This window comes from Alnus glutinosa, chromosome 3, assembly GCF_958979055.1.
Source record: "Alnus glutinosa chromosome 3, dhAlnGlut1.1, whole genome shotgun sequence".
NCBI classification, from domain to species: Eukaryota; Viridiplantae; Streptophyta; class Magnoliopsida; order Fagales; family Betulaceae; genus Alnus; species Alnus glutinosa.
Genome location: NC_084888.1, coordinates 8,047,757 through 8,061,600, shown reverse-complemented (window position 1 = coordinate 8,061,600; position 13,844 = coordinate 8,047,757). Strand labels below are relative to the sequence as shown.

At 38.7% G+C, this 13,844-nt stretch overlaps 1 protein-coding gene and 1 pseudogene across 1 annotated transcript; both read left to right on the top strand.

The window, feature by feature from the left end:
- Window positions 1-3,266: 3,266 nt before the first annotated feature.
- On the top strand, window positions 3,267-13,136 carry LOC133864739 (pyridoxine/pyridoxamine 5'-phosphate oxidase 2). The gene is made up of 7 exons (XM_062301151.1): window positions 3,267-3,419; window positions 3,511-3,560; window positions 3,640-3,697; window positions 4,035-4,067; window positions 4,234-4,329; window positions 12,689-12,853; window positions 12,938-13,136. The coding sequence occupies exons 1-7, from the start codon at window positions 3,330-3,332 to the stop codon at window positions 13,037-13,039; spliced, it is 594 nt and encodes a 197-aa protein (XP_062157135.1). The 5' UTR covers window positions 3,267-3,329; the 3' UTR covers window positions 13,040-13,136.
- Window positions 6,663-6,761, top strand: LOC133865118 (small nucleolar RNA Z247; annotated as a pseudogene).
- Window positions 13,137-13,844: the final 708 nt, after the last annotated feature.

Here is a 13,844-nt window from a genome sequence, read left to right as displayed (position 1 = left end):
AATATACAATGGTAACCAAATCTCTATGGGAAGTATTATTCTAAGAAAATAAACCAGCATAATATGTAATATAACCAATGTACTATGAAATATATATTTAAACATCCTTCTCAAACTCAAGGTGTAAACTTGAGTTTGAAAAAGAGAATGAATTAAAGGTGGCCGAACTCAATGGTTTGATCAAAAAGGTGCCGACGAGAAAAGATGAAAGTGATAGCCGGAGAATTGAGACTATCCGTTAAAAGAATCTGATAAAGGGTTAAGCCGCAGCTGACAATGATAGTGAGATAATAGAAACTAGCCATTAAAAATCAGGTGAGACGCCAAACCATATTGTGTCAAAGATTCGCCAATGAATGGAGTCGTTGATCACAACAAAATAGCGCCAAAAATGAATTCCAAAGTTCTGTCACATACAAAAACAATCGCAACAAACGTTTGATGTATTGTTAAAAAAAAAAAAAAGGCTCAAACGAGAAGGAAAAAAAAAAATTGCACGTGCAAATCTCTAGATTTGGTTACAACCAAACCTAAATGGAAAATTATTCTAAGAAAATAAACCAATGTAATATGTAATATAACCGATGTAATACGAAAATATATATCATAACATAGTGGATGGGGGTTGGAGCCTTGGAGGGAAGCCATGGCCCGGCCCCCTACCCGCTTTCGTTAATTACTGGTATCCATACAATTTGCACGTTTTATTATCAACAAAAAGAAACATGTTTAAACTGAAAATTTGATGGGAGGTGGAAAATGAAAAATGGTGTTTCATTATTATTATTTTACATTTCTTGTTCAAGAATTTGAAATCTATCATCATATAATAGAACAAGGGGTAAGACAGATAGATACATAACATTTCTCAATCAATCTCGAATAAGGATGCTTTCGGCAAATTAACGTTTCTCAATACATACTAGTGTTTACTCTCTCGCCATAAAAATAAAAAAATAATAATAATAATAAAAAAAATAAAAAAAAGGCCACATTTTCTCTATCTTTTAGAGATAGGCTCTCCTCCTTCCCTCTTAAGAGTAAGGCTTTGCCATCTTCATTTGTGAGGTTTTTCCTCCACCTCCGGTGAGGGAAAAGGATGGTTTCCTTCCCTCCTCCCTTTCTTCCGTTGTTTTCCTTTGGCTGTTTTTCTCTTTCTCCATAATTGCTGTTTTTGATTTCTCCAAATAACACCATTATCGGTTGTTCTTTGACCCTGGCCTGTTGTCCCTCGTCGTCGAGTTGCTCTCCGGCACTTTCCTACTCCTTGTCGGCTGTTTCTTGGATCTGTGGAGGATCACAAATTTGACTTTTTCAATGCTAGATCTGTAAACCTCCTTTAGCCTCGCCCTCAAACACGCCCCACCACCATGCTCCGGGGCCTCCCCGCTTCCTGCCACTCTCTTATGTTTTTTGTCTGGCCACCATGCGCTAACGCATGACACTCATGCACCTGCGTGTGGATCGCATTTGCCAGCAAGTGTCCTCCACGCGCTGGCGCATGGCTGCCCCTTGCCCACACATGGCCTTTCTAAATTGTGGTTTCACCGTCCTCCTCCACCGTTGTAGCTGGTTTTTGGTGTTTTGTTGTATTTATGTTGTGTTCCTAGTGTTTTTTCGCATCTCTCTTTTTCTTTTTCTTTTATTCCTTTTTTTTTTTTTTGGTGTGTTCTTTGGATTACCGTCTCTCAACTCTTATGTGTCCTGATTTGTTAATGGAGACTTTTGTAACCAAAGTTTGTTCCTTTTCATTGGTTCCTGTTTCAATTTTTGGCAGTACTTTCCTTGCAAGAACTACTTAATGGTGGTTGTTGCCTTAACCGCTTAGGGTTCCTAAACAAGCTATTTTTTCCTTGTTTATCGCATTGTGCGGCCTTTAGAGAAGCTTTGATCTTTTTTAGATCCATTGTCTACTGTTTTTCTCATACCTGTATTGCATTTTTCGTTTGGACTGTGTTGTTGGAGAGCCCACCTTGTTTTTAATAACCCTTATCCCATTATTGAAATAAATAAATTAAACATTTTTCATGATTATACATACTCACGATGTTTGCAGATATTAGACATTCTGAGAGAACCACTGCAATAGCGGACAAATAAATCGTTTTTTTTTTTAAAAAAAATAAAATAAATAAGCCGTGGTTCAATGTAGGAGAGTGTCGTCTACAATTAAATAAAGGCGGACATTCCACTGGGCCAAATTTTGGCCTCATATAACTAGAATCACATATATGGTTCGAATATGTAATTTTTTTTTTTCTTCAAATAAATAACTTTCATTATGAACAAAGTATTTGCTTATAAAGAAACCTTAACAAAGCTAAAGCAAAAGACAACAACCTACCTAAATAATTCAGCAAGAGGAGTACGGTAGGAAAATGCGCAACAAAATCAAGCTAAAATCTCATCTAAACCCCAAATCATGCAAATGATAACATTTACTTTAGTGACCTTAAACTTAACTTTAGAGAGATTCTTAGTTCTAACCTCTCATATAATTCTAGTCCTAGTTCCAACCCTGTATATCCTAAATCAACAATAACATCCCACATTGTGGGACGATTCAAGACATTACAAAGTCTCGTAGCATAAGTCAAAGAAGAACACTAAAATCGCATGACTTGCTGGCTTGACAGAATAGTAATTTGGTTGATTAGGATCCTCCTTCCTTAGGTTCTTTTAAAGTCAACTTTGATATGGCCATTCGTCCTACTTTTGCAGTTGCTGCTGCAGTTCTCCGAGGTCATTCTGAAAAATTCTTGGCAGTCAATACTCTAAAGCTGCCCCCTATGGATGCCTTGATGGGTGAAGCCCATGCAACCTTATTGGCCTCTAGATTGGCTGTCTCAATGGGTTGTTCCCCCTGATCATTGAAGGAAACTCTCTCCTTACTATTCTGGCTTTGAAGGATCCTTTGCTTTTCTCAGACAGGATTTTTGCACTAGTAATTTCTGATTCTCTTGTTCAATTGCATTTCATAAATGTTTGGAGTGCTTTTAAGATATATAGATATGCAAATCTTGATGTACACCTTGTAGTTGGATGAGTCGCTTCCCACCTTGTATTCGGAACCATTCCCACTGTTTCACCTTTCATTTTTTCTATAAGATGAAGGAGTGGAAATGATCCTCCTTTGTAATTTTTTCGTTTTCTGCTTTTTTCCGTATTTGAATAAAATAAAATAAAAAAATAAAATAAAAAAAAAACAAAAAAAAAACCGCAATTTAGAAGAGCGCGTTTAAGCATACGACAGCGTTTCCCGTCACTACGGTTACGTAAAAACAGACAGAAAAACTACGAAACGAGGATTGCGAACAGGAATAGAAGCGATGGGAACAGTAACGGGGCCATGGAAGCAGCTTCTTATCAACGCTCTGGAGTCTAACGTTCACCTGAAGCACTCTTCCTTCTTTCAACTTGTACGTCCGTTAATTTTCATTCTTTTCTTTTTGGAAGTCATATTTTCTAAAATCAGTTACTTTGTGGATGTTCTTTTTGGTTTGGTTTTAGGCAACAATTGGATCAAATGGGAGACCTTCGAATCGCACTCTGGTTTTCAGGTAACTCTCTCTCCCTCTCTCCCTCTCTCTCCCTCTGTGTGTTGGAATTATGATTTCTTTTTTGGTTGTTGGTTTTCAGAGGATTTCAAGAGAACAGCGACAGGATCCAAATCAACACTGATTGCCGAACTCACAAGGTTTTTTATCTCATAGTCTTTTCTTTTTTTCGTACTTAATTTATATTACTTATTCTTGTTCTTAATTTTTAGGGATCTTGTTTTCCTTGTTTTGACATATAATTACGATCTGAGTTTTGTGTATGACTGAAAATTTAGCTGTTGTGCTTGAATTTTGGCTTGAACTCTGCTAATTGAAATTATTGTTCACTGCTCATTTGCATTTCCAAGGCCTTTTTAGTGGTTTTGTTGATATCTGTGTTTCACTGCACGTGCTGGCGTTTGTTTGTTCAGTATTTTGGTTCTGTTTTAATTGGGATATTGCCTGTTAGACTTTATTTTTTGGTTTACTATGCAGATTGAAGAGCTTAAGCATTGCCCATTTGCTGAGGTAATTATTCTCTAAGGTATACTCCCAAATTTAAGTTAAAGAATGATTTTGCCTCTAATTAATTTGCACTACTATATTGCATTCACATCGAACGCCGAAGCTTCTCTCCTAGTCTGGTTTATTTTGTGTTCTTAGGTTTATCCTAAACTCAATATTTGATTTATAGATGTGTTGGTATTTCACTGACTCTTGGGAGCAATTCCGGATCAATGGCAAAATTGATATCATTGATGCATCGGATCCTGATCCCAATAAACTTCAGGTAAGACTTGGATCTTATTTTTATTTCAAGGTAATTGTAAATTCCACATTCAAAATTTCCTTGATAGTATGGAGATGCTGGAATTTGTTCTGGCGACAACAAAATCCATGTGATTGATCCTTTATGTTTAATAATATGCTCATTGAATGTACATTTAATGTTACATGCTGATAATAATGGCTTGCTAACTTATTAAAAGGAAAAGTCATATGCTAATTGGTTGATAAACTGATGGATTTCATGATAAAATAGTCTATTGACCTGGTAATTGGCACATTAGTGTCTTGTTAAAGTCCGGCTTTTTTTGCGTAAAGCTTGGTTTTGCAATGGGTATCATAGTTTGCAACTTATTATAGGCCATCTGAAGGTCATCCTCATCCTTAGAATCGTCCTAAGATGCCTCAACATGGTCAAGTGTCTCAGCCACACTAGACACACTACCACTCTTCATAGAAGCGGTAAAAGCCATGCAATTTTCATTCTCACCAAGAGAGTCATTAGTGTCTAACTCATTCCAAGGGTAACTTTCATAGCTTTTCTTTTGGACTTTTTATAATTTGAATACTCAGCTCGAATATGTCCAAAACCATAGCATTCATGACATTCGATGCCTTGAGTATTTTTATCTTTCTTACCCCTAGAGTCTATTCTAAATTGAAAACTCACACTAAGGGACTGATATTTTTCCATGACAACATGGGTAAAGGATCTCACCAAGGAAATTAATCCAAATAAAGTGAATCCGCTTTGATACCAATTAAAAAATTCTGATTTAGACTCCAAGTTGTTACAAACAAGATTACCAAACCAATTATAAGTCAATTACCACAGATATAGTCACCAAAATCAAGATCAATAGTAAATAAATTAAACACAGAGATTTGGTGACGAAGTGAAAACCTTTTGAAGAACTTTTAAAAAGTAAAACTACTCCTGGGGCCAGCCAACCCCAAAAGCATCCCCTATAGAAGACTTGTATTACAAATTGTTCTTACAACTCCAAAGACTCAATCTTGCAACCCTGGCAAATGACACTTTCACCTCCCATCATAGTAGCTCTAGAACCTCTAGCCTTCTTCTACATGAATCGCCTTCACAAACAAACCTTGTCCGCTTCAACCCAGAACTTTGATGAGTATAAGCTTTTCTATGGTTTGAATGATGAAAAACAAGGAGATGGATAGAAATTGTTTAGGCTTAAGAACAAGAATAAACTTCTTCTAGAACAATGAAAAGTTGCCTCTTGGTCCCTTTGAAATTTGTGGGTCATTAGCCTTATATAGGTAGGAAGAAAACTAAGGATTTAAAGCTAAGTCGGCTAAAAATTAATTTTGTTAGCGGCTGGTTGGATCTATCCAAATTTAAGTTGGATTGATCCAACTTTAGGGGTTTTCAAATTTATTGTGCGGCGATCGAACGACTTGTGAACAACACTTCGATCTGAGCATTTTGTGCCTCTCTATTGGATTAGACTTGTTATCCGATAATGATAAGTGTAAAGTGTTAGAGTTAGATCAAGAGTTGTTATTAGATAATGATAAGTGTAAAGTGTTAGAGTTAGATCAAGACTCTGTCTCTATGGATAATCTTTAGACTAGTTATATTCTATTAGTCTAGGTCTCTTTAAGTCTTGTGATAAGGTAGATAGTTATTAGTACTAGAACTCTTCATGTAAAAGATATCTAGTGTAAGCTAGATGATTTATTCTCTATATATTCCAACACTGCCATACAATTATGGTAGGCAGTTTTACCTATATATCCTAAAATCCTATATGGTATCAAAGCCAGTGAAGACTAACGTCTATGGCTGCTCCCACCTCTGAAACCGATTCTACCACCTCCAACCCACCGCCTATCTCCATCCCAGTTACTTCCCCTATTCTTATTCAGAATGTGCACCATCACATCTTTGAAAAACTAACCCAGGATAATTACATCCTATGGCAATTTCTCATGGTTCCGTTTCTTGAAGGCCACAACCTCTTCGGTTATGTTGATGGCACCTTCCCTCAGCCTCCAAAACTCATCCCTGACCGAACCTCTAGTCTCCTCATCCTCAATCCCGATCATTCTCCATGGTATCATCAAGATCGCATTATCTTCAGCGCCATCATCTCCACACTCTCGGTGGAAACACTGCCTCATGTTATCGGCCTTACAACATCTCGGGAAGTCTGGGTCACTCTCGAAACTCTATTTGCTGCGCAGTCCCAATCTCGGATCCTCCAACTCAAGCAACAACTATCCAATCTGAAGAAAGATGCTCAAACTGTCTCTGCTTATTTCCAAAAAGCACAAGGAATTGCAAACCTCTTGGCTGCCATTGGAAAGCCCGTTGAAGATTCTGAATTAATCTCAAACATCCTTGCCGGAGTGGGTGCTGATTATGACCCCCTTGTTACCTCTGTCACAACAAGGCAGGATTCTATCTCTCTTACTAACCTTTATGGCTACATGTTATCACATGAACTGCGTCTGGAGACTCACAAAACAGCCCTTGATATCAACATCTCTACTGCCAACACTGCTCAACGTCAAAGTCCTAGCTATCCAAGGAACAATCGTGGCTCCAATACGGGCTACCGCAACACTAATTTCTCTCGTGGCAGGGGGCGTGGCGGTGGTCGAGGACCACCTCATCAATATTCCTTTTCTGGCCTGTCCCAACGCCCTACATGTCAAGTTTATCACAAGCTAGGCCATATGGCTGCCACTTGCTGGTTCCGGTTTGAACAAGGATACCAATCTGAAAGCTCTCCCCTGAATGCAAACTTGGCTTCCCTCCCTACTGCATCTGACTCTCAATGGTATCATGACACCGGATCTAATGTCCATCTCACGAATGAGCTGGCAAACCTCAATATGCATGCTGAGAACTACAATGGCACTGATCAGATCCGAGTGGGGAATGGGCAAGGTTTGCATATTTCAAATTCTGGTCGTGGACTCTTACCCACTCCCTCACGTAATTTTCATTTATTCTCTCTTTTTCATGTTCCTCAAATACAGAAAAACCTTATATCCGTAAATCAATTCACACATGATAACCATGTTTTCATTGAGTTTCACCCTACCTTTTTTTGTGTTAAGGATCTTCAAACTCGTCAATTGCTCCTTCAAGGCCCGAGTAAGCTCGGTCTCTATCCATGGCCATCCTTTGCTGCTGCTTCTTCCCGGTCTCTTGCTACCTTCCTTGGTGAAAAAGTATCCCTGGATCAGTGGCATCTAAGGCTTGGTCATCCTGCCTCTCCAATCGTCAACCAAGTTGTCCAGTCAAATAAACTGCCTGTGTCTTCATCAAAGTCCTCCTCTGTTTGCTCTCCATGTCAACAGGGCGAAAGTCACCGTTTTCATTTCAGTTATTCACCTTCTATTTCAAATTCTCCCCTTCAATTGTTGTTTCTTGATGTATGGGGCCCTGCCTCTGTAAACAACAATCGTTTCTATTTAAGTGTGGTTGATGATTTTAGTAAGTACACGTGGCTCTTTCCTCTTGCAACTAAATCTGAAGTGTGTTCAACTTTTCTTCGTTTCAAACATCTTGTTGAAACATTCTTCAATACTAAAATTAAATCTGTCCAAAGTGATAATGGTGGTGAATTTCGCCCACTTCAATCTGCCCTTAATTCCATGGGAACCTCTTATAGATTAAGCTGTCCACACACCCATCATCAAATGGGAACTGTTGAAAGATAACATCGCCACATTGTTGAAACCGGCCTCTCCTTTCTTGCCACTGCAAATGTACCTTTAATCTTTTGGGATTCAGCTTTTGAAACAGCCACTTATCTCATCAATCGTTTCCCATCTAAAGTTACTAACAGAAAATCTCCCTTTGAGTCTCTCTTTCACACTCCTCCTGACTACAAATTCCTTAAAAATTTTGGTTGTGAATGCTGGCCCTTTCTTCTTCGCCCTTACAACTCCTCTAAACTCTCCTTCCACTCTTCCTCTTGTGTGTTTATTGGATATAGCAAACAACATCTTGGCTATAAATGTCTTCATCTTCCCTCCGGTCGAGTCTATATTGCAAGACATGTTGTCTTCAATGAAAACAGCTTCCCCTTTTCAACTCCTACTCCTACTACAACATCTACTGTTCCTATCACACCTTCCTTGATCTCTATTCCCATTATACCTTCCTTAACTCCTCAATCTCCTGCCTCATGTTCAGATCCACCTCTGCTGACCTTTCCAAACACACCACTTACTCCATCACCTTCCCCTACAGTAAACACACCGCCCTCACCTTTTCAATCCGAGCCAGCCTCTTATGCCCCCTTACAAATTCCTCCAACCCGAGTCCATGACATGACCACTCGGTCACAGAATATGATCTTCAAGCCATCCAAGTTCACTGATGGCAGGGTGAGGTACCCTCCTCAAGCTCTCACAGCTTCCATTGCATCCACCGAAGAAGAACCTACTTGTTTCTCTCAAGCCAGCAAACATCCGGCCTGGCGAGCAGCTATGAATGCTGAATTTGATGCTCTCCTAAAAAATGGAACATGGTCTCTAGTTCCATCCCTTCCCTCAGTGAACATTGTCAGCTCCAAATGGGTTTTCAGAATTAAAAGAAAAGCTAATAGCGAAATAGAACGGTACAAGGCTCGTTTAGTGGCAAAAGGGTTTCACCAACAATCTGGAATTGACTTTGCTGAAACTTATAGTTCAGTGGTCAAACCTATTACTATTCGTTCTGTGCTCTCCATTGCTGTCTCTGCAGGTTGGGACATTCGACAAGTGGATGTTAGCAACGCATTTCTTCATGGTCACCTTCAAGAAACTGTGTATATGGCTCAACCTCCTGGATTTCAGCATCCTCAATATCCAGCAGCTGTTTGTAAGCTCCGCAAAGCCTTATATGGCTTAAAACAGGCCCCCCGCGCCTGGTTTTCAGGCCTAAGTACTCGACTACTTGATCTAAAGTTCACTAGCTCCAAATCAGACTCGTCTCTGTTTATATACAAAGCTCATGGCATCACTGTATTTGTCCTAATATACGTTGATGACATCATAATCACAAGCTCCCATCCAGCAGCCATCTCTCAGCTCATCAGTGACCTTCACGAATCCTTTGCCCTTAAGGATCTTGGACCTCTTCATGTTTTTTCTTGGAGTTGAAGCTATATGGCACAATGATGATCTTCATCTTTCCCAACAAAGGTATATTCATGATCTCCTCACCAAGACAAACATGCTGCTTGCAAAGCCAATAGCTACTCCTATGTCGGCTTCCACTACTCTCAGCCGGTTTGAAGGTTCTACTATTACAGACTCTACTCAATATCGAAGCACGGTGGGATCTCTTCAATATCTCTCCCTTACTCGGCCTGACATTGCCTTTGCAGTCAATAAAGTATCACAGTTTATGCAAGATCCTCGGGACACTCACTGGTCGGCAGTAAAATGTATCCTTCGGTATTTAAAGTCCACAATTTCACATACCTTCTGCATTTCAAAGAATTCTTCAAAGCATCTCACTGCTTACTCAGATTCCGATTGGGCTAGTTGTCCTGATGACCGGCGCTCTACTTCCGGGTATTGTGTCATTCTTGGTAAAAACATCTTATCCTGGAGCTCCAAGAAACAACCCACGGTGTCCCGATCTAGTACCGAATCTGAGTACAAGGCCATTGCGAATACAGCTGCAGAGTTAACTTGGATCCAAACACTTCTTTGTGAACTTGATGTAATATCTCCAGAACCACCGATTTTGTATGGTGCCACGTATCTCACTTCCAATCCTATCTATCATGCTTGCACAAAGCATATAGAGATTGACTATCATTTTGTCCGAGATATGGTCGCTAAAAAGCTCCTTAATGTATGTTTCATTTCTAAAAAAGATCAATTGGCCGATATCCTCACGAAGCCACTTGCTGCTGCCCGGTTCATCATGTTCCGATTCAACCTCAACGTTCATCCTCCCACGTCGAGTTTGAGGGGGCGTATTGGATTAGACTTGTTATTCGATAATGATAAGTGTAAAGTGTTAGAGTTAGATCAAGAGTTGTTATTAGATAATGGTAAGTGTAAAATGTTAGAGTTAGATCAAGACTCTGTCTCTGTGGATAATCTTTAGACTAGTTATATTCTATTAGTCTAGGTCTCTTTAAGTCTTGTGATAAGGTAGATAGTTATTAGTACTAGAGCTCTTCATGTAAAAGATATCTAGTGTAAGCTAGATGATTTATTCTCTATATATTCCAACACTGCCATACAATTATGGTAGGCAGTTTTACCTACATATCCTAAAATCCTATACTCTCTAGTTCGAACGCCTTTCAAATGGCTTTGTGAACTGGGCTTTCTGGAAGTCTAATTAAATTGTTGCATGACTTTGATTCAACCTAATGCAATCAAACGATCCAAGCTTAAGTTAGATTGATCCAACTTTAGTCTCCAGCTTTTCTTGAACCCTATTTTGTACTATCTCAACCCTAAACCAAATCTGAAGTATTATAACCCAAACAATGTATTTTAACACTGAATTTGCCAACACTAAAACCTAACAGAGTTAAAAATGGTCATGTTCAAATCTTTTTATGCTTGGATGGCAGCACTCAATAGCCCTTGCTTTTCTAGTTTTACTGAATTTTTGGATGTTTACTCTTTTCTTTTCTTTTCTTTTCTCTCCCTAACTGGGAGTCTCTCTTGTATAATTTCTGTGTACTTGGGTTGCGACCCTTTGCGCCTTATAATGAAATTGATTTACTTATCAAAATAATAATAATAATAATAATAATGGGTTTCACTAGTTATTTGATTTCGGCTTATTAGTTAAAAGTCCAACGAGTCTAAATCCATTAGGGTTTGGTATTAAGATCCCATATATATGGATGTAAGGGTTTTTCTAAAAAGGATTGGAAAAATAGGAGGGCTATGAAAATTTTAGCAACTATTGCCTAATGGATTGTGTGATGCAACCATATCCAAGTTGTGATGCCAAGGAACTGTAGGTGTGATGGTTAGGTATATTTTTCTCCTTTGTGTTTTTCCTTTGAAATTTCTAACAATTTCTAGAAAATCACAAAAAATTTGGATTATTCTTTCTCTAAACCTATTCTTCAAAATCTAAACCAACCAATTCTCAGGAGATTCAAAATTAAAAAATAATGTTTATGGTACTGTTTATGCATACTGTTCATGGTAGTGTTTACACAGTATTTTTCTACATCAATTTTGGTATCAAAACGTTTGTACTACATCACTTGATGACTTTGTACATGTAAAATGCGCTTTTGAAGGGTTAACCATTGTTGTTAGCATAGAAATTTCCATGAAACATTCCCACTTATATGGACGTGAAGTACGAGTTTGTGTTTAAAATATTTAGGTTGTGTCTGGATGGGGAAGTTTGAAATGAAAGGGACTGAAAAAAAAAAAAATACTGGCAAATTTTTACATTTTTTGTTTTTTTTGGATAACCTAATTGAGAATTTTAGATGTTTTGTACTGCCAACACCTTCGCCATAAGACCACCTCACCTTCACTCCACCCAAATGCACTGGCAAATTTCCCACAGCCACCACCCCAGTCCTGAATGCATTTCCCAAGTTCCCCACACCCGCATCACCACAAACAAACCACTTAACATGCACACATGAATATCCCACCATCATTGTGCATCAAATTTGGCACCACCATAAACACCATCCAAAGTCACTACATTTAACCATCGCAAAATCTGGCTAAATCCACCATCTTCATCATCATAGAACTCTATCAAAATCACACCATCTTTTATTGCATAAATATTAATCAAACCCACAGTTTTCCAGTCAATACCCATCATATTCCATCACCATCCCTTATCAAAAAACTGAGAAGTTCTCTTTTTTAAAACTCTCTCATAGAGATTTCCTGCAAGGGTTCGAGTTTTTTGATATTTAAAAATGATGTTGTTGGCGCTGGTGACAGAGGCTCAGAAGGATTGCATATGTACAAAAAGCGGCTGGATCAATGACAGGGAGAGGGAGGAATGTTTGGTGAGCGGGGGAGTCAATGTACGTGGATTTTGAAAATGAGTGCCTCTTGGGTGGTATTTGTTGCCGCCGTTTTGGCCCTGCAGAAGTCCACCTAAAAGTTCAGAGAGACATTTTGGCTTCTAACTTGGCCAAAAGTGGAAATGCTACCTTAACCACAAATTCTGGCTCAAATAGCTTGCCCGTGCACTCTTAGAACATGAAGTTCAATCACAATCATTTTTTCTTTAACCAAACCCTAAGTGCATGTTAGAAGCTTTGGACTTATTTTAATGCTAAAAAATGCCTTTTAACATGCTATAGTAATTCAAATTTCGGCTACCTTCAAAAGCTTTATCTTTTCCTTGTATGTTTCAATTCCTTATGCAGCAAAGAGAGAAATCTTGGTTTGCTAGTTCTCCGAAATCAAGACTGCAGTATTTAGGGCCTAATCCAGGTCTTCCCTGTCTAAGCGAACAGCCAGACCAGGAATTCTTAGATCCTTCTACAGGTCCAGTTGGTGCATTTTGTGTGCTGATTTTAGATCCAGATCAGGTTTCTAGCTTCTTTAGTCTCGTATTCATTTCATGATGTTGTTGTTTCCGTTTCTTAATTTGCTGGAATTCAACTTGTCTACAGGTTGATTACTTGAATTTGAAGAGCAACCAGAGGGTAAAATTTACATCTGGACTGAGTGTTAATGGAGAGAAGTGCTGGACTTCAGAGAGGGTCAATCCATAATCTCTGCTTTGTGATTGATTTTTGGATTCCAATGTCAAACAAGTTGCCGATTTAGAAACATTTATCAAATTGATTATAAAGAGATCCCTTTCATGTATCGTGCCTAGTGATTGTTCAACTTTTTTTTCTTCTTTGTCTTCAATGAATAAAAGACAGATTTGCGTATATATAATAACTCTCCTTGCAATTCTAATCAGGCAGTGTAATTCATGACAAGAACTGAAACAGTTAAAGATTTGTACTTACCTCCTTGATGTGAAGCCTTTGATTTAATGTTGTGGATGTCTAGTAGCCTCCCATGCAAAAGCATCTTGCCTAAATGAGCATCCCATTCCAACATTTGAAAGGAACTGATTGGAGGAGACCTATTGGAAATTAAAATCGCACATTCCTAACCAAGTTTGTGGAATACTCATTTGAGCAAGAGGCTTTTCCATGGAAGGGATAAAATGAATCTCCCCTTCTTCTCTAGGGCTGAAAGTGACCGATCCTATATATCAATGGTTTCTGTATGCTACTTGTCTACCAAACTGTGTTTTTCTGAGAGGTGGTTGTACCAGCCTTGCAATGTAAGGATAGCTTGGTGGTTGTATTTTCTTTGTATGCCATAAATAGGGATATGTTGGGCTGTTAGCTGTACTTATATCCTCCTAACAATATTTCGAGGGCTCCCCACCAATCTCTACGCCATATTATCCGCGGGATGTTTCCCAATAATTGGAAACTGCGTTTCTGCTGATGCTGGAAGAATCCTTGTAAACTATTTGTTCCTTGCTGTACGTCTACATTCGACTATTGTACTTCC